The 19,954-nt window shown below is 42.5% G+C and overlaps 1 protein-coding gene across 1 annotated transcript in view; it reads left to right on the top strand.

The window, feature by feature from the left end:
• ghra (growth hormone receptor a) overlaps window positions 1-19,954 on the top strand; it is a 170,722-nt gene that overhangs the window by 138,634 nt on the left and 12,134 nt on the right. The window contains exons 10-12 of the mRNA XM_059974276.1: window positions 498-651; window positions 11,729-11,819; window positions 16,363-16,432. Of these exons, the coding sequence (XP_059830259.1) occupies window positions 498-651; window positions 11,729-11,819; window positions 16,363-16,432 (315 nt within the window). The remainder of the gene's footprint in view (window positions 1-497; window positions 652-11,728; window positions 11,820-16,362; window positions 16,433-19,954) is intronic.

Below are 19,954 nucleotides of genomic sequence, written 5' to 3' on the forward strand. Positions count from 1 at the left end.
GGTTTGAAGTTACACATGTTACAGCCTCATTAAATCACACCTGGGTAACTGAGGGCCACGCTTTGCGGAGAGGGGCCAGGTCCAGAGATTAACAGAACAGCACATCTGAGTGTTAATCTATTTTACTGGGAACTTTAAAGAAGAAGATTAGCTTTATTTGTCACTTGTACATTGAAATATCATAACATACAGATCATTTGCGTTGACAGTCAACATAGTCCAAGGATGTTCTGGGGGCCGACCGCAAATGTCACCATACTTCAACATCACTAACCATAACATGTACAACTTTGGACTGTGGGAGGAAACCAGAGCACCTGGAGAAAACTGGAGTGGTCACAGGAAAAACGTACAGACTCCTTACAGACAGAGGTGGCGCTGTAAAGCATTGAGCTAACCACTACTCTACCATACCTGTATCAGCATGCCACTCTTCCTACCCTTTCTGGTTTCTCTTTGAAGATCAGTAACTAATTTATTTATCCCACCTATCACAGATTGAAGCTTTCTCCACCACCCATCCAGTGTATGCTCTTGGTACTGGTAAGAGTTATGATGTCAGGCTCAGATGTAAGCAAATCGCCAATGGGGAATTCAGCGAGTTCAGTGACATCCTGCAGATCTTTATTCCAGCACCTCAATCTGTGGAAGGTAAGTGGAATGATAGTCTCCAACAGCCTATGGAGTCTTTGGAGGCTTGGCTACCACTAATGGAATGGCCATCAGTCAGGACACTGAGTACAGGATTTGGGATATTCTGTTGTAGTTGTATAAGCCATTGGCGAGGCTGCACTTGGAGAATCATGTACAATTTTGGTCACCCTGTTATAGGAAAGACGTGATTAAACTGGAAAGAGTGAGTATAAAAAATTTCAGAGCATTGTCAGTTGCCAGTACTAGAAGGTCCAAGTTATATCGAGACATTGGTCAGGTTGGGTCTTCATTTCTTGGAACTAGGAGAATGTTTAAAATTATGAGAGTCTTGGGTAAGGTGGGCAATAACATGATTTTCCCTGATGTTGTGTATGTAATATTTGAGTTATCTTGTACAGTATATATATATTGGTTGATTAAGCATTCTTGGTTGTTTAAGCAATTCATTACGAGTTATACGTATAAGTATGTGAATTCTGAATATCATGACGCTACCTTGTGATACATTTGTACATCATTTAAGTTAAAGAACAGAGTTAGACTCACATTCCCCACTGTCTTGTTTTTCTTCCAATTAGTTTAATATTTTGAAGTTACAAAATATAACAGTGGCAAAGAGGTATTTTTAAAATGAACCCAAGATGGCTATCGACCCACTGAAGTACAGTGAGGTGTTTGAACTAAAAAATATATGCAGGAGGAACGGTGAGTAAAAAATGCAGTCCAACATAGACCATCAAGTTTAAAAAAAAAGCAGAGCGGCACATATTCTTCAGAAGTGAAGACACAATTGAGTTTATTTTTAAATAAGAAAACAGAAGAAATCATTGGTTCATGAAGAGTGAGTAGTACAAGGTGATAATAATCATTAAAAATATCAGCTGAAATGTTTGGCAACTTCAGAAAGATAGACACATTTGACTCCACAAGAGATAGCTGGCTCATGTGTACTGAGCTAATTGAACAGTATTTTGAAGCAAATGAAATATCGTAAATTCTGGTGTATAAGCTGAGAATTTGGCCCTAAATTTTGGTCCTAAAATTAGCGGGTCGACTTATACCGAGGGTGCCAACTTTGGAAAAACGAATACACGGAAAACAGGTCGAATTTATTGGCTGTTTTTGAGTCAAGTTTGTTCCACTGTTGATGCATGAATTCTTTGAATGGTTTGTATAAACTCACATCTAGTGGCTGGAGCATGGACATCAAACCACCGGGGATGACTGCATTGTCCGTATTTTCAGCTTTCAATGCTGCTTTTGTCTCACCTGACAAGTGCACTTTGAACATGTCCCAGACAAGTAGTGACTTTTCCTTCCCAAAACCTTCGGGACATCAACACCACACATCTTTAACCCTCTTCAAGCAACCTGCTTCATCCATCCAGCTGCATTCTTGAATGTAAACAACACCCTGTGGGAATTTTCTGAGCAATCTTTGTTTTTTATCTCAACACAAGATCACGTCTATTCATAAATCTGGTGCACCAACTTCACGTAGCTTTGAAATTTTTGCTGACCTCATGGTGTTTTTCGGCCCATTTCAACGCTTGAACTCGAATCATTTCTCTGGTAACAATGTATCTGGACGATCGCTGATGATTCACCCACTCTAAAACTTTTTCTTCCAGTTCTGGCCACTGGCATGTTTTCCTGCGGTTTGCATGTTTCGTCTTCGGCATTTCCCTCAGTGTGTCCTCTGCCTTTCTCCACTCTCTCACTTGTTTCTCATTAACACTAAACTTCTTAGCAGCTGCAGAATTATTCGTTTCTTTAGCAAAATCAACAACCTTCAGCTTGAAGCCAGTATCATATCACATTCATTTTAATCTTTTGTACATGGTGGTCGCAAACTCAATACTGAGTACACATACTGAACCCGTCACCCCATGTTATGTTTTAACGAGATTACGATGGGCGCTAAATGGTTTCACAGGGGTTACATTTCAGAGGCTTCTTTACCATTGGGAACCCAATCCAGAACTTCCCTGTATGATTTATTTATTAAGAATTCGCTTATAACGCTCTACGCTGTGTTGGCTCATTTTCTTAGCAGGTATTGATTCACGAAATTTCCATGTTATGGATCCAGTAAAGCTGAGTACTGGCATGTGAGATCTTGTGATCTTTCTAGTTAAATCAAAAACCTCTACAAAAGGGATTGGCTTATATAAAGGTAACGTGAAAAAGTCACTTTTTAAACCTTGAAAATGGCTTATACTCCGGGTTGGCTTATACACCAGAATTTACGGTAGGCAACGAGAAACGAGTACCAATTTTGCTGCGTGCATTGGGTTTAAAGACATACAGTTAGCTTTGAAGTTTAACTGTTCCAACCAAACCATCTAAAATGAGCTTTGGTGCTATTGTGAAAGTAGTTTAGGAACCTTTAGAAACAAAACCATTGTTGATTGTAGAATGTTTTAGCGGAATTGAAAAGAAGGGGAGTCCATTTCAGCGTACACGGCTGAATTGAAGAGATTGAGCATTGTCAGTTCAGCGATGGGTTACTGATACACTGAGAGATTGGTTAGGTTATAGAATCTTAGCAGAACGCATTCAAAAACAGCTCCTAACTGAAGCACAACTTACACTTAAAGAGCAGTTGAAATTACTCATCAATGGAAACAGTAGACAGAGACACAATAGAGTTGCAGTCAGGAATGAAAGTGAGTCTGAACAAAATCACAGCAGGGCTCACGTGTACCAGACCAATGCAGGTTTAAAGATGAAACTTGCAGAAAATACACAAAGCAGGACAGATACAAAGAACATGTACAGACAAAAATAAACAGACTGTATAGAGAAAAAGATAAAAAGTTAAGCTGCAGTTTGAAAAAGAGCTCTAATCTGCATGGTGTTGCTGAAAAATCTGATAATGATGAGAGTGACACAGGACTGAGCAGCTTTGAGATTTACAATATGAAAGCTAACAATAGAGAAGCAATATGGCTTACAGCACAAGTGAATGGCAAATTAATTAAAACGGAATTGGATATTGGCTCGGCTGTGTCAGTCATTCGACAAAATGAGTTTGAATGACATTTCAAAGATATCAAATAAGCCTGCAGAACTATACTAGAGAAAAGTTAACTCCTGTTGGAATGACATTTTTAACAGTGAAATACAACAACCAACAAGCCACACTGGGCTTTTATGTGGCAAAAACAGGAGGGCCAGCATTGTGGGGATGGGAGAGGCTGAGACAACACCAATTTAATTGGAGATCCATTCACCATTTACATACCACATCCCCAGTAATAAACTAAAAGTGAATTAAGAAAGGTACTGGATGATCCCTCAGCTGTCTCCATGCCAAACACCATGAACAGTTGCCCCACAGAGGACAAACAGGTGTTGGTGCCTCTGCTTGGGAAGCATATTGGACCAAGGATGGACCATGCTGCTCAGAAGGATTGTGAAAGTGATAAAAGCAGCAACATATCTGAGAAAGCTTCTGATCTGTTAATTAGACAGTTACTTGTGAAATGTGGCCTGGTTTTGCTGGAAGAGGGTCAAGGAGCTTCAGAAAAGTTGTGAGAATTTGACTTTTGTGAGAATCTTCAGTACAGGCAGTCCCCAGTTCGTAAGTTGGAACAAGTACATCCGGTATTATTTACCGTCAGTCAAACGTTTGCCTTAGTATATAGTATATGTTTTATCTTTATATGCATATAAAACACTTAAGAAACGTATGCATTCCAATAATTAAACCACTGCGTTGCTTAGTAATAATTGTAGCTTTCATTGGGGCAGGGCCTTTCACGTGCTCCATTATTCTCACTTTATTCGTTATCCTTTAAAATTGTTCCGAACGTCGACCGACTGGTAACACTTTTCCTTGACCGATGGCGTTTTACCTCTTTCCAAATGCTTTATTATTTCCACTTTATTTCAATCGCGATCGCTTCCCGTCAATGGAACAGAAACACTGCAGGCAGTGGGTCCCGACCTGCGCCGGCTCCTGAGGTCCGCTGGGTCTTAAGGACCACTGCAGTGAATTCCCCGGGTCCGCACTGAGACAGGTTAAATGGGACAAGTGGGGGCTGTGCTGGGGTTGGGTATTTGATCCTCCACAATATTTCACATGGGAATTTAAACTGGAGTTGGCAGTGTTTTTTTTACATCAAGCCGGTACGGATGGTACGGGAGTCACAATATCAAACCGGCACAGGGGTGGTCTGTCACTAAATCGAACTCGGAAACCCCGTTCCAGTCGACTGGTATCTGACTGCGCCACCAGTCGACTGGAACGGGGGTGGGGTGGGGGGGGGAGGGATCAGGGTGAATCTTACTAAGAAAAACTTAAGCCAAATACAAAGTTAAACACTTAACACAGTGTCAACGGCTTAAAATGGTGGACGGTGTTCGTAAGTACGAGTTGTCCGTAAGTTGGACGTTCGTAACTCGGGGACTGCCTGTACTCTGTGAGCTTTACAGAGACTAAAAGTTGCTTGTAAAAGTAGCTGCAAAGATGCAAGACCCAGCTGGATGAATGGAAGGCCAAACAGAAAGGAGTGAATGGAGATACAAACAGACAGACAGACAGACATACTTTATTGATCCCAAGGGAAACTGGGTTTCATTACAGCCACACCAACCAAGAATAGTGTAGAAATATAGCAATATAAAATCATAAATAATTAAATAATAATAAGTTAATCATGCCAAGTGGAAATAAGTCCAGGTCCTATATGCTCAGGGTGTCTGACACTCCGAGGGAGGAGTTGTAAAGTTTGATGGCCACCAGCAGGAATGACTTCCTATGACGCTCAGTGTTACATCTCGGTGGAATGAGTCTCTGGCTGAATGTACTCCTGTGCCTAACCAGTACATTATGGAGTGGATGGGAGACATTGTCCAAGATGGCATGCAACTTGGACAGCATCCTCTTTCCAGACCCACCGTCAGAGAGTCCAGTTCCAACCCCACAACATCACTGGCCTTACGAATGAGTTTGTTGATCCTCTGTTGAAAAATAGAGGACTTGTCAGATAATGTCGTGGATGAGGAAACCGAGAGGAGAGATCAGGTCGTAAAGGGAGCAATAGGATTAATAAGAGAATAGTCCAATGAGCTAAATGGATCTTCCCAAATAAAGATGCACAAACTAGAAGAAGGAAAAGGAAGAAGAAAGGAGTCCAGAACTATCAGAACAATTTCCTGCAGTCCCAGAGTCAACTCCTGCAACCAGCACAGAGGAGGCCCCAGAACCTGAGATTGTTTCACTGCCACAAGTCTCATCTGTTAAGCAGAATGACACCCTTCTCAGGAAAAACATTATCCCACAAGAATAAGAAAGCCTCCACAGCAATTAAATCTTTATGCCTGATGGGACAATTTGAAATTTACTATGCTGTGGATGTCTGTACAATCGTTGTAGCATATAATATACTGTGGATTTAGTTGAGATGTATTCTCTATTAAGTTGGTGATAGCTAAACAGAGAGAAGCATTGTGTATTTAATACTTAAATAATATGAGTAATCTTGTTTAATCAAGCATTCTTGTTCATTTATATAATTCATTATGAGTTCCATGTATAAATACGTGAATTACCTACATCATGACGCTACCACATGATATACATGCACCTCACTTAAAGTAAAGAATGGAGTTAGACTCACATTCTCCGCTCTCTTGTCTTTCTTTCAATTATTTTAATGTTTTGAAGTTACAAAACATAACACTTAGGGGGTGTAGATTTAGGTTGACAGGGGTAAGATTTAAAAGGGACCTGAGAGATAACTCTTTCACCCAGAGCGTGGTGAGGATATGGAGCGAGCTGCCAGAGGAAGTGGCTGAAGCAGGTACAACATTATAATTTAGGAAGCACTTGGACAGGTACATGGAGCTGGGGCTTGGATGGATATGGGCTGAACACAGGAAATTGGGATGAGCTGAGTGGCCAGTACGGATTCATTGGGCCAAAGGGCTTGATCCATGCTGCATTGATCTGTGACTTGGTAATGAAATCTGGAAATTCCTGCAATACACGTTAAGGAGGAGTCCAGAGTTGGAATGGATCACAGAGATGGAATTGGATGAGTGCAGAGGAGAGTTCAACTCCATTCCAAAATTGTTTTCTTACTCATTTTGATGGGTGCAAATCTTTGGATATTTCTGCATTGGGAATGTGATTGGAGAATTATGAGCAGTTTTGGGCCCCTTGTCTAAAACAGATATGCTGGCATTGGAAAGGGTCCAGAGGAAGTTCATAAGAATGATTCTGGGAATTAAAGGGTTAAGGTATGAAAAGCATTTGATGGCTCTGGGCCTGTACCCGCTGGAGTTTAACAGAATGGTGGGGGGAATCTCATTGAAATCTATCAAATATTGAAAGGTCTGGATAGAGTGGATGGGGATAGTATGTTTCATGTAATGGGGGAGTCTAGGACCAGAAGGCACAGCCTCAGACTAGAGGGATCTCCATTTAGAACAGAAATAAGGAGGAACTTCTTTAGCCAGAGGGTGGTGAATCTGTGGAATTCATTGCCACTTACGGCAATGGGGGCCAAACTGAGTATATTTAAAGCAGAAGTTGATAGGTTCTTGATTAGTCAGGGCATCAAAGGTTACGGGGAGATAGCAGGAGAATGAGGTTGAGAGAGATAATAGATCAGCCACAAAGGAATGGCTGAGTAGGCTGGATGGATTGAATGGCCCAATTCTGCTCCTATATCTTATGGAGCACGTGACAACTTGTCAAAGAGCCCTTCAGCTCACTGGCCCATGGTTTCAGACCAAAGTGGACAGTATGGATTAGCCAGTGTGCTCTTAGAGTTAAGCATGTGGCCATAGCACATCAATGTCTTTCAGAAAGTTAAAGGAAAGACCATTTGTTTAACGCTGTGTATATGAAGCATTCAAATAACTGATCGCTTCGCTTGCTGATTCCAGGGTTACTGTTGGAGATTTATTATCTCACTTCTTGGTAGAAGCTTGTCTAGTAAATTATTGTGTGGAGTGCATTATTCACATTGCATGACAGGTGGATCAACGAGATAATCCACAGTCTGCATGGCTCAGACTGCCTCCCTTTCTATATTGTTGCAAATTGTCAGTAGCTGGCAAGGGAAGCATGACGAGAATGAGAGAGAAAGTGAGTGAGAGTGATTGCTACTTTCTTCATGCCTCCTGACTGTGTCAGAACTATTAAAAACATCTACTTTACCACATATGGCAATGCTGATGCCTTCAGAATCAGGTTTAATATTACTGGCATACTGTATGTTGTGAAATTTACTGTTTTGCAGTTGCCATACAGTGCAGTACATGATCATTTTAAAACTATAAATTACAATAAGAAATATATTTTAAAATTAAATTAAATTAATAGTGCAAAAAGAGAGCAAAAAAATGAAAAAGTATTGAGGTAGGGTCCGTTCAGAAATCTGATGGCAGAGGAGAAGAAGCTGCTCCTGAAACGTTCCTGTACTTCCTCTGTGATGGTAGTAAAGAGGGCATGTCCTGGATGATGGGGTCCTTTATGATGGATGCTGCCTTTTTGAGGCATCACCTTTTGAAGTTGCCCTCAATGCTGGAGAGGCTAGTGTCTGTGCCTCCCCAGATTCACTGAAAATGAAGGGTTCCCAACCTAGGTCCACAGACCCCTTGCTTAACGATATTGGTCCATAACATAAAAAAGGGTTTACAGTGTAAACCCTGGGTACAAGTTCCAATTCTCATTAAATCCCGAGGTCCAGCTGTAACTTTCAAACTGATTTGAAGCTTTTGATTTTATTGCCACACCTTACTTGGACGAGAGCCACCACATATTTCATTCAGGGCTTCCACAGAAACTAGACAAGAATGAAACAAAACCAGTTTTCTACAGGGTCATCCTTGTGGTAAGACAACATTATTAGTAATTAGTTCTACTCCACCATACACAGAGCAGTTTTAGAACATAGAACAATATAGGCCCTCAGCCCACAATGTTGTACCAACCCTTTAACCTAAGATCAATCTAACCCTTTCCTTCCACATATCCCTCCATTTTCCTATCATTCACGTGCCTAAATGCCCTTAATGTATCTGTCTCTACCACCACCCTTGGCAGTTCCATGTACCCACTACTCCCTGTGTAAAAAAAGCTTACCTCTGACATCTCCCTGTATTTTCTTCCAATCACCTTAAAATTATGCCCCCTCATATTAACCATTGCCTCCCTGATAACTGGATCTCCACTCTTATCAATGCCCCTTATAATTTTGTAAAACTTTATCAAGTTGCCTCTCATCCTCCTTCCAGAGAGAAAAGCATTAAGTTGCTCAGCCTAATCTCATAAGACGTGCATCCTGGAGAATCTCCCCTGCACCTTCTCTAAGGCTTCCACGTCTCTCCAGAGGTGCCCAGAACTACACATAATATTCCAGGTGTGTCTGTTTGAACCAGAGTTTTAAAGAGCTGTACCATTTCCTTGAGACTCCTGAACTCAATCCCGTGACTAATGAAGGTAAACACATTATGTCTTCACCTCCAACTCGCGTGGCAACTTTGGGGGATGTGTCATTCTTTTGACCATCTGGGGAAGGGGTTTTCCTGCTGTAAGCAGTAAGCCACCAAAAGGTTACCTCATTAGAAGTTAAACTTTATTGTGTTGGATAAACTTTATAGCGTTAAACTTTTGGATACTATAGAGAGTGCAGAGGGGATTTACAAGGATGTTGCCTGGATTGGCGAGCATGCCTTATGAGAACAGGTTGAGTGAACTCAGCCTTTTCTCCTTGGAGTGACGGAGGATCAGAGGTGTACAAGATAATGAGAGGTGTTGATAGTGTGGATAGCCAGAGGCTTTTTCCCAGGGCTGAAATGGCTAACACGAGAGGGCTTAGTTTTAAGGTGCTTGGAAATAGGTACAGAGGGGATGTCAGGGGTAGGTTTTTCACACAGAGAGTGGTGGGTGTGGAATGCACTGCCAGCAGCGGTGGTGGAAACTGATATAATGGAGTCTTTTAAGGACCTCTTAGATAGGTACATGGAGCTTACAAAAGGAGAAGGCTATGCGGTAGGGAAATTCTAGGCAGTTACATGTTCAGCACAACATTATGGGCCGAAGGGCCTGTATTATGCTGTAGATTTCTATGTTCTTTATGTAATTGGATGCACAGGAGCTGGAGTTCAGACAACTTATTCTGGAAGATCAGCACTCGCTGCATCTTCCTGGGCTCCTCATTCCTGGAGGGATTTTTTTGTTGTGCATTCACTGTGGAATTCAACCTTCACCGCTCACAGCAAAGCAGGCAAAGGACGTATGTTATCATTTTCTTGCAGGCATTTACAGAAAAATAAAGAAATACAATAGAATTCATGTGAGATTGGGTAAACAAAGACTGACAAACAACCAATGTGCAAATAAAAATAATGCTAAGAACATGAGTGGTGAGGAGTCGTTGACAGTGAGTCTGTAGTTCAGTGTTGAGGTGAGTGAACATGTCCCTGCAGGTTCAGGAGCCTGATGGTTGTAGGCTAATAACTGTTCCTGAATATGGTGGCGTTGAGAAGAGAGCACGGCCTGGATGGTGCGGGTCCTTGATCATGGATGCTGCTTTCTTGTGGCAGCGTTCCATGTAAATGTGCTCAGTGGTGGGGAGGGCATCTCCTGTGATGGACTGGGCTGTACCCATCACTTTCTGTATCCTTTTTCTGGTCCTGAGTGTTGGTATTTCCATGCCTGGCCGTGATGCAACCAGGTAGGATATTCTCCACTGTGCACCTAAAGACATTTGTCAATGTTTTTGGTGATAAGCCACATCCACACAAACTTCTAAGAAAGTAGAGGCATATTCTATATAATCAAACAACTAGAAACAGTTTAAGTGACCATCTTGTTTAGTCCTCAGAGATCCTTGGCTTCAGAGGACTGCAGTGGCTTGCCATCACTGTCTGAAGAACAACTAGAGATGGCCATAAGGGCTGGCCTTACCCATGACACCCACCTCCCAAAAGATAATAGAATCCCTGTCATTGATTTAAATGTTTCACAGGAAATTATTCTTGCTTCAGATCCCAGCTCCCTTTCAGACTGCACTGGCAATGTTTGGCGCTACCTCTTGGCCGTGAGTTGTGTCCATTGTGCTATCTGCCGTCACTACATCAAACTGCAACTCCTGTACATTATAAAGTGGTCACTAAATGTATGCTCGTGGTCTTCGTTTCTGCAGCCCATCCACTTCAAGGTTCAGAGATGCTCTTCTGCACACCTCTGCTACAACGTGTGGTTACTTGAGTTTCTGTTGCCTTCCTGTCAGTTTGAGCCACCCTGGCCCTTCTTCTCTGACCGCTCTCATTGACAAGGTCTTTTCACCCACAGAACCGTAGCAGACTGAATGTTATTTGCTTTTTGTACCATTCTTTGTAAACTCTGTTGTGTGTGAAAATCCCAGGAGATCAGCAGTTTTTGATGCTCAAATCACCCTGTCTGGCACCAACTATCACTCCATGGCTAAAATTACTTAGCTCACATTTTTCCCCATTCTGATATTTGGTCTGAATTATAACTGATCCTCTTGACCATGTCTGCATGCTTTTATGCATTCAGTTGCTGGCACATGATTGGCTGATTAGATATTTTCATGAAAGAGGTGTACAGGAGTAACAAATAAAGGAGTGTATTGTGCAACATGATGAGGAACTGAATGCTTTGATGTGACAAAGAGAAGGATTTCATTTGGTTATTTGGGTTTGTGTGTGTTCCTGCCTCTACACAATCTATGTTGTATGACAGATTATCAAACTGAAGGCTAACTTGGTGTCTCTCTCCAAAGGCAGTAACTGACCTGCTAAGTATTTCTAAGCAACACACACAAGATGCTGGTGGAACGCAGCAGGCCAGGCAGCATCTATAGGAAGAAGTACGGTCGACGTTTCGGGCCGAGACCCTTCGTCCTGACCGAAACGTCGACAGTGCTTCTCCCTATAGATGCTGCCTGCCCTCCCGCGTTCCACCAGCATTTTGTGTGTGTTGCTTGAATTTCCAGCATCTGCAGATTTCCTCGTGTTTGTATAAGTATTTCCAACGTCTTTTGTTTCAATCTTTAAGGCTGTTTCTTTCTGTGCTTGTTTCTGACAGAAGCCGGACTGTTGTTCAGGTTAATCCTAGTCTTTGCTTCACTGGGCACAGCCCTGATAGTATTCTTGATCCTGTACACCAAGAACCAAAGGTATGTATGACACAAGCATAGTGAGAGGTGCAGTTACTGGACATGAGTGCCAAGAAGCATGTAGTACCACATGTAAACCAAAACATACTTTGAAATAGGCTGTTTGTGTTAACGACCAACACAACATGAGGATGTTCTGGGGGCAGCTAACAGGTGCCATCGCACTTTCTGCTACCAACATAGCATTCCCACAATGTTCAGCTGAACACAGCAAGCAACAACACAAGAGGAAAACGAGCCCCTCTCCTTATAGTCTCAAATACCAACTACATTTCCTCATGGATATCTGCATTCATTGTTTCTCAGGCAGGAAGTTATAACTGATTCATGTCATTGAATGTTCAGTAAATCACCCAGAATTTTACTACAGACCCTTTGCTAGTGGGAACACTTTCTCTATTTCACGTTGGTAGGATGAATTGCCATATCTTGAGTTCCAAATCCCAGTTGTGATATGAAGCTATTGAGGGGCCACAAAGAACTATCTGTCTGTTAGCCAGGTGGTGTTATAGTAATACGGCACAGAAACAGGGGCTTCAGCCCAACTGCTCCATGCTGACCACACCATCCTCCCTGCTATTCCCTGTGGCTCATGTTTAGCCCATAACTCTCCAAGCCCCTCCCCTCCATGTACCTACCCAAATGCCTCTTAAACTTTACTCTTGTACTCACCTTAACCACTTCGTCTGGCAGCTCATTCCAGGTCTCTGTGTAAAGAAGTGACCCCTCTTTCCTCTTACAAAAGTCCAGCGTGGCCACATCCTCCCTGTAACTCAGACTTTCTAGTCCAGGCAGCATCGTTATTGCTCTTCTACACCCCTTCAAGTTTGACAACGTCTTTCCTATATCTAGATGACCAAAACTATACACAACGCTCCAAGTGTGGTCTCACCAACGATTTATAAGGCTGCAAGATAATGTCCCTATGCTTAAACTTGATGCCCTGATTGATGAAGGATAGCGTGTAACACCTTCTTCATCACCCTGCCTATTGGTATGGCTGCTTTCAGCAAACTATGATTTGTGTTCCCTGGTCCCTCCGTTCCACAACACTTGTCAGTGCCCTACCATTCGCTGTATAGGTCCAACTCCAGGTTGACTGTCCAGAATGCATCACCTCACATGTATCTATGTTGAATTCCATGTTTGCCATCTCCATAACTGATCAAAATGTCTTTGCAATTTTAGTACCTGATTAATAAGACCACAAGACATAGGAGCAGAATTAGGCCATTTAGCGCATCGAGTCTGTTCCACCACTCAGTCATGGCTGATCCTTTTTTTCCCTCCTCAGCCCCAATCCTGGCCCTTTCCCTGTAACCTTTGATACCGTGGTCAATCAAGTGCCTGTCAATCTCTGCCTTAAATATACCCAACAACATGACCTCCACAGCTGCCTGTGGTAACAAATTCACCGCCCTCTGGCTAAAGAAATTTCTTCTCAGCTCTGTTTTAAATGGACACCCCTCTATCCTAAGGCTGTGCGCTCTTGTCCTAGACTCCCCCACAATGGGAAACATCCTTTCCACACCTACTCTATCTAGGCCTTTCAACCATTCGAAAAGTTTCAATGAACTCTCCCCCCCTCACCCCCAGTATCCCTTTTAAATTCCAGTGAATACAGACCCAGAGCCATCAAATGTTCCTCGAATGATAACCTTTTCATTCCTGGAATCATCCTTGTGAAGCTCCTCTGAACCCTCTCCAATGCCAGTCATCTTTTCTTAGATGAGGAACCCAAAACTGTTTACAATACTAAAGGTGAGGCCTCACCAGTTCCTTATAAAGCCTCAGCATCAGGCCTGATGGAATATTCCCCAGGCTGCTCCACGGGGCGAGGGAAGAGATTGCTGAGCTTCTGGCTAGGATCTTTATGTCCTCATTGTCTACAGGGATGGTACCGGAGGACTGGAGGGAGGCGAATGTTGTCCCCTTATTCAAAAAAGGTAGTAGGGATAGTCCAGGTAATTATAGACCAGTGAGCCATACGTCTGTGGTGGGAAAGCTGTTGGAAAAGATTCTTAGAGATAGGATTTATGGGCATTTAGAGAATCATGGTCTGATCAGGGACAGTCAGCATGGCTTTGTGAAGGGCTGATCGTGCCTAACAAGCCTGATAGAGTTCTTTGAGGAGGTGATCAGGCATATAGATGAGGGTAGTGCAGTGGATGTGATCTACATGGATTTTAGTAAGGCACTTGACAAGGTTCCACACGGTAGGCTTATTCAGAAAGTCAGAAGGCATGGGATCCAGGGAAGTTTGGCCGGGTGGATTCAGAATTGGCTTGCCTGCAGAAGGCAGAGGGTCGTGGTGGAGGGAGTACATTCAGACTGGAGACTTGTGACTAGTGGTGTCCCACAAGGATTTGTTCTGGGACCACTACTTTCTGTGATTTTTATTAACGACCTGGATGTGGTGTAGAAGGGTGGGTTGGCAAGTTTGCAGGCGACACAAAGGTTGGTGGTGTTGTAGATAGTGTAGAGGATTGTCGAAGATTGCAGAGAGACATTGATAGGATGTAGAAGTGGGTTGAGAAGTGGCAGATGGAGTTCAACCCGGAGAAGTGTGAGGTGGTACACTATAGAAGGACAAACTCCAAGGCAGAGTACAAAGTAAATGGCAGGATATTTGGTAGTGTGGAGGAGCAGGGGGATCTGGGGGTACATGTCCACAGATCCCTGAAAGTGGCCTCACAGGTAGATAGGGTAGTTAAGAAAGCTTATGGGGTGTTAGCTTTCATAAGTCAAGGGATAGAGCTTAAGAAACGCGATGTAATGATGCAGCTCTATAAAACTCTAGTTAGGCCACACTTGGAGTACTGTGTCCAGTTCTGGTTGCCTCAGTATAGGAAGGATGTGGAAGCATTGGAAAGGGTACAGAGGAGATTTACCAGGATGCTGCCTGGTTTAGAGAGTATGGATTATGATCAGAGATTAAGGGAGCTAGGGCTTTACTCTTTGGAGAGAAGGAGGATAAGAGGAGACATGATAGAGGTGTACAAGATATTAAGAGGAATAGACAGAGTGGACAGCCAGCGTCTCTTCCCCAGGGCACCACTGCTCAGTACAAGAGGACATGGCTTTAAGGTAAGGGGAGGGAAGTTCAAGGGGGATATTAGAGGAAGGTTTTTCACTCAAAGAGTGGTTGGTGGGTGGAATGCACTGCCTGAGTCAGTGGCGGAGGCAGATACACTAGTGGAGTTTAAGAGACTACTAGACAGGTATATGGAGGAATTTAAGGTGGGGGGGGGGTTATATGGGAGGCAGGGTTTGAGGGTTTGCACAACATTGTGGGCTGAAGGGCCTGTAATGTGCTATACTATTCTATGTTCTATGACATCCCTGCTCTTGTATTCTAGACCTCTTGAAATGAATGCTAACAATGCATTTGCCTTCCTCATCACCGACTGAACCCTCAAGTTAACCTTCAGGATGTTCTGCACAAGGACTCCCAAGCCACTTTGCATCTCAGAGTTTTGGAATTTCTCCCAGTTTAGAAAATAGCCTGCACATTTACTTCTACTACCAAAGTACATGAAAACCACGTTGACTATTTTTATTCAGGCCTTGACTACCCAAGTGATGGTGGATCCTTTTCCCTCAGAATTCCCTTCAGTAATTTCCCTAAGACTTAAGTTAGGCTCACCGGCCTGTTCTTGCTACCCTTTATGAATTATCTAATACAGAACCATTTTTTTAACCAAAACATTAGCTACCTTCCATTCTTTTGCAACTTTACCTGTTATCACACTTGATATTAGAGGATTGTCAAAGAAATTCATCCATCTAAGATCTACCATAACATCTAGGAGCAGAATTCGGCCATTTGGTCCATCAAGTCTGCTCTGCGATTACATCATGGCTGATCCAATTTTCCTCTCAGCCCCAATCTGCTGCCTTCTCTCCGTATCCCTTTATGTGCTGACTAATCAAGAATTTATCAACCTCTGCCTTAAATATACACAATGAGTTGGTATCCACAGTGGCAATGATTTCCACAGATTCACCACTCTTCCCTCTGCCAGCCTGCAGGTCGCCCTTGGGCAAGGTGTAGCTCCTGCTTAGACCCCCTGTCAGGGATCGAAGCCATGGGAGCAGGTGGTAGATGGTCGAATGAGCAGCATGGTTTCTATAAAATCTGTTAGAGTTCATCAAGTAAGTAACAAGCTGAATGGACAAGGGAAAGGCAGTAGATGTCACTTACTTGGATTTTCAGAAGGCATTTGATAAGGTGCCACACATGAGGCTGCTTAACAAGATAAAATCCTGTAGCATTACAGGAAAGATACTGGCATGGATAGGGGAATGGCTGACAACCAGGAGACAGTGAGAGGGCAGTGGTCTTATAATGCTGGGCTCACCCATCTTTTAAAAACACTGCCCAGAAGAAGCCAATAGCAAACCACTTCTGCAGAAAAATTTGCCAAGAACAATCATGGTCAAAGACCGTGATCATTTACATCATACAACACAGCACATAATGATGATGATGATGATGATGTATTTTAAGAGGGATCTAACATCCTAATATTCTGCTTTTCAGATTGAAGCTGTTCTTTCTGCCTCCTGTGCCTGTGCCCAAAATCAAAGGAATTGATTCAGATCTTCTCAAGGTAATTGGAATCTTTGTAAAGTATGTCATTTCTGTAAACAAAGGACAAGCCTAAAACCTGAGTCGCAATGAGAATCAGATTTAATATCACTGACATCTGTCATGAAATGTATTGTTTTGCACCACAGTACATTGCAATATGATATAATAAACAAAAGCTGTAAACACCTGGGTGATGAGGGTCCTTCATGATGGATCACACCTTTTTGAGGCATTGCTTTTTGAAAATGTCCTTGATGCCCATTGAACTCCTTTCTTAAACCACTGAAGTACTATTGGACCGGGAATCCCAGGATCCAGGATAAGCAGTGTATTTCTTTGTTAGGGTGGAAGGTGCAATTTGGGAGGTGTTTTCAGAACAGCCTGGGGGTGACCGCACTGGGTAAGCCTTTTCCTCAATGGCACTGTGACATTCAGATATTATTGTTGGTCAAGAGCTAGGCTGGTGCATCAGAACATTGTGGAATTCTCACAAAGAAACAGAGTTACATAGATTAGAATTAGGTTTATTGTCGCTTATTTATATAGAAACATGGAAAACATACAGCACAATACAGGCCCTTTGGCCCACAAAGCTGTGCCAAACATGTCCCTCCCTTAGAACTACCTATGCTTTATTCATAGCTCTCTATTTTTCTAAACTCCATGTAGCCATCCAGGAGTCTCTTAAAAGACCCTATCATTTCCACTTCCACCACCACTGCCGGCAGCCCATTCCACACACTCATCACTCTCTGTGTAAAAAATTTACCCCAACATCTCTTCTGTACCTACTTCCAAGCACCTTAAAACTATGCCCTCTCATGCTTGCCATTTCAGCCATGGGGAAAAGCATCTGACTATCCATACTCTTTGCCTTCTGTGGGTAAGCTAGCTCTGGATCCACAAAGAAATGTCCCCTTGGATCCCATGCCTCCTTAATGTCTAAGTAAGCCTTGCATGGGGTACCTTATCAAATGCCTTGCTGAAATCCATATGCATTACATCTACTGCTCTTCCTTCATCAATGGGTTTAGTCACATCTTCAAAAAATTCAACCAGGCTTGTAAGGCATGACCTACCCTTTACAAAGCCATGCTGACTACTCCTAATCATATTATGCCTCTCCAAATGTTCATAAATCCTGCCTCTCAGGATCTTCTCCATCAACTTGCCAACCACTGAAGTAGACTCACTGGCCTATAATTTTCTGGGCTATCCCTACTCCCGTTCTTGAATAAGAAAACAACATCTGCAACTCTCCAATACTCTGGAACCTCTCCTATCCTCATTGATGATGCAAAGATCATTGCTAGAGGCTCAGCGATCTTCTCCCTTGCTTCCCACAGTAGCCTGGGGTACATCCCGTCCAGTCCCAGTGACTTATCCAACTTGATGATTTCCAAAAGCTCCAGCACATCCTCTTCCTTAATATCTATATTCTCAAGCTTTTCAGTCCACTGCAAGTCATCCCTACAATTGCCAAGATCCTTTTCTGTAGTGAATACTGAAGCAAAGTATTCATTAAGTACCTCTGCTATTTCTTCTGGTTCCATACACATTTTTCCCCACACTTGATTGGTTCTATTCTCTCATGTCTTATCCTCTTGCTCTTCATGTACTTGTAGAATGCCTTGGGGTTTTCCTTAATCCTGTCAGCCAATGCCTTCTCATGGTCCCTTCCGGTTCTCCAAATTTCATTCTTGAGCTCCTTCCTGCTAGCCTTATAATCTTCTAAAGTCCTATCATTACTTAGTTTTTTTGAACCTTTCGTAATCTCTTCTTTTCTTCTTGACTAGACTTACAACAGCCTTTGTACACCACGGTTCCTGTACCCTACCATTCTTTCCCTGTCTCATTGGAACTTACCTACTCAGAACCCCATGCAAATATCCCCTGATTTGCCACATTTCTTCCATACAGTTCCCCAAGAACATCCGTTTCCAATTTATGCTTCCAAGTTCATGCCTGATAATCTCATATTTCCCCTTACTCCAATTAAATGTTTCCCTGACTTGTCTGTTCCTATCCCTCTCCAATGCTATGGTAAAGGAGATAGAACATGTCATGATATTTGTGTTTTTGAGGCAGCACTACAGTACAAAGACATAAAAATGTCTAAATTCTAAAATATATGTGTAAAATAAAGAATAACAAAATAGTGTTCATGGGTTCAGGGACCATTCAGAAATCTGATAGCAGAGGGGAAGAAGCTGTTCCTAAAACATTGAGTTTGTGTCTTCAGGCTCCTGTATCTCTCCTTAATGGTAACAATGAGAAGAGGGCATCTCCCGGGTGAAAGGGGTCTCAATAATGGATGCCGCCCTTTTTGAGGCACCACCTCTTGAAGGTGTCCTTGATGCTGGGGAGGCTCGAGCCCATGATGGTGCTGGCCGAGTTTGCAACTTTCTGCAGCTTTTTTTCAATTCTGCCGATACCAGGCAGTGATGCAACCAGTCAGAATGCTTGCCATGTATACATTTGTAATAATCTTTGATGACATACTAAATCTCCTCAATTCCCAATGAAGTATAGCTGCTGGCATGTGTTCATCAAAGGAAGGTGGATAGATCCTCCAGGAGAGGGCCATTGCTGTCACTTTTGAGGCTTGAATGTTACATGTAAGTTAGGAGCCCAGCCTGAGTGTTGTCTGGGTTAGGGTGTGTACAGTTTCATTGGCTGAGGAGTTACGAAGGGATCATCAGAAAACATCCCCACTTCTGGTTAAAATAAGTAGTACAAAAAGAGAATGAAATAACAAAAAAAGTGAGGTAGTGTACACAAATTCCTTGTCCATTCAGAAACCGGAGGGGAAGAAGCCGTTCCTGAAACATTGTGTGTGTGTCTTCAGGCTCCTGTACCTCCTCCAGTGAAAAGCTTGACTTGCATACTGTTCATACAGATCAAATCATAACACTGAGGTAGAACAAAGTAAAACAATAACAATGCAGAATAACATACAGCCTAGAGTCAAATATGCCACATTATTGTACAACAGCATTTTGGGACTGATTTTAATGGATTCATTGACACTTGATAGTGGAAAGGAGACATTAATTAATTCCACAGCAATTATCTTCCCGCTGCCTCAGGAAAACAGGCAGCATAATTAAAGACCCCTCCTACCCTGGACCCTCTCCTGTTGGGCAAGAAATACAAAAGCTGGGAAACACATACCACCAGGCTTAAGGTAAGCGCTACCCTGCTTTTATAAGACTATTGATTGGTCTTTAGTACAATAAAATGTTCTCTTGGCCTCACAATCAACAGTATCTTGTTACGACCTTACACCTTATTGTCTGCATTTTTCTCTGTAGCTGTTACACTTCATTCTGCATTGTTATTGTTTTACCTTGTTCTACCTCAATGCACTGTGTAATGATTTGATCTGTTTGCAATTTGCAAGACAAGTTTTTCCACTGTATTTTTGAAAATAATAAACAAATTCCATTTCCAGTTCCAAAAAGCATCTATTCTAAAGATTAATTTGTCCTGTGTATTTCCACCATTTTCTGCAAACTCTTCAATTTATCTTGATGCTAAT

Source organism: Hypanus sabinus, chromosome 7 (assembly GCF_030144855.1).
Source record: "Hypanus sabinus isolate sHypSab1 chromosome 7, sHypSab1.hap1, whole genome shotgun sequence".
Classification (NCBI taxonomy): domain Eukaryota; kingdom Metazoa; phylum Chordata; class Chondrichthyes; order Myliobatiformes; family Dasyatidae; genus Hypanus; species Hypanus sabinus.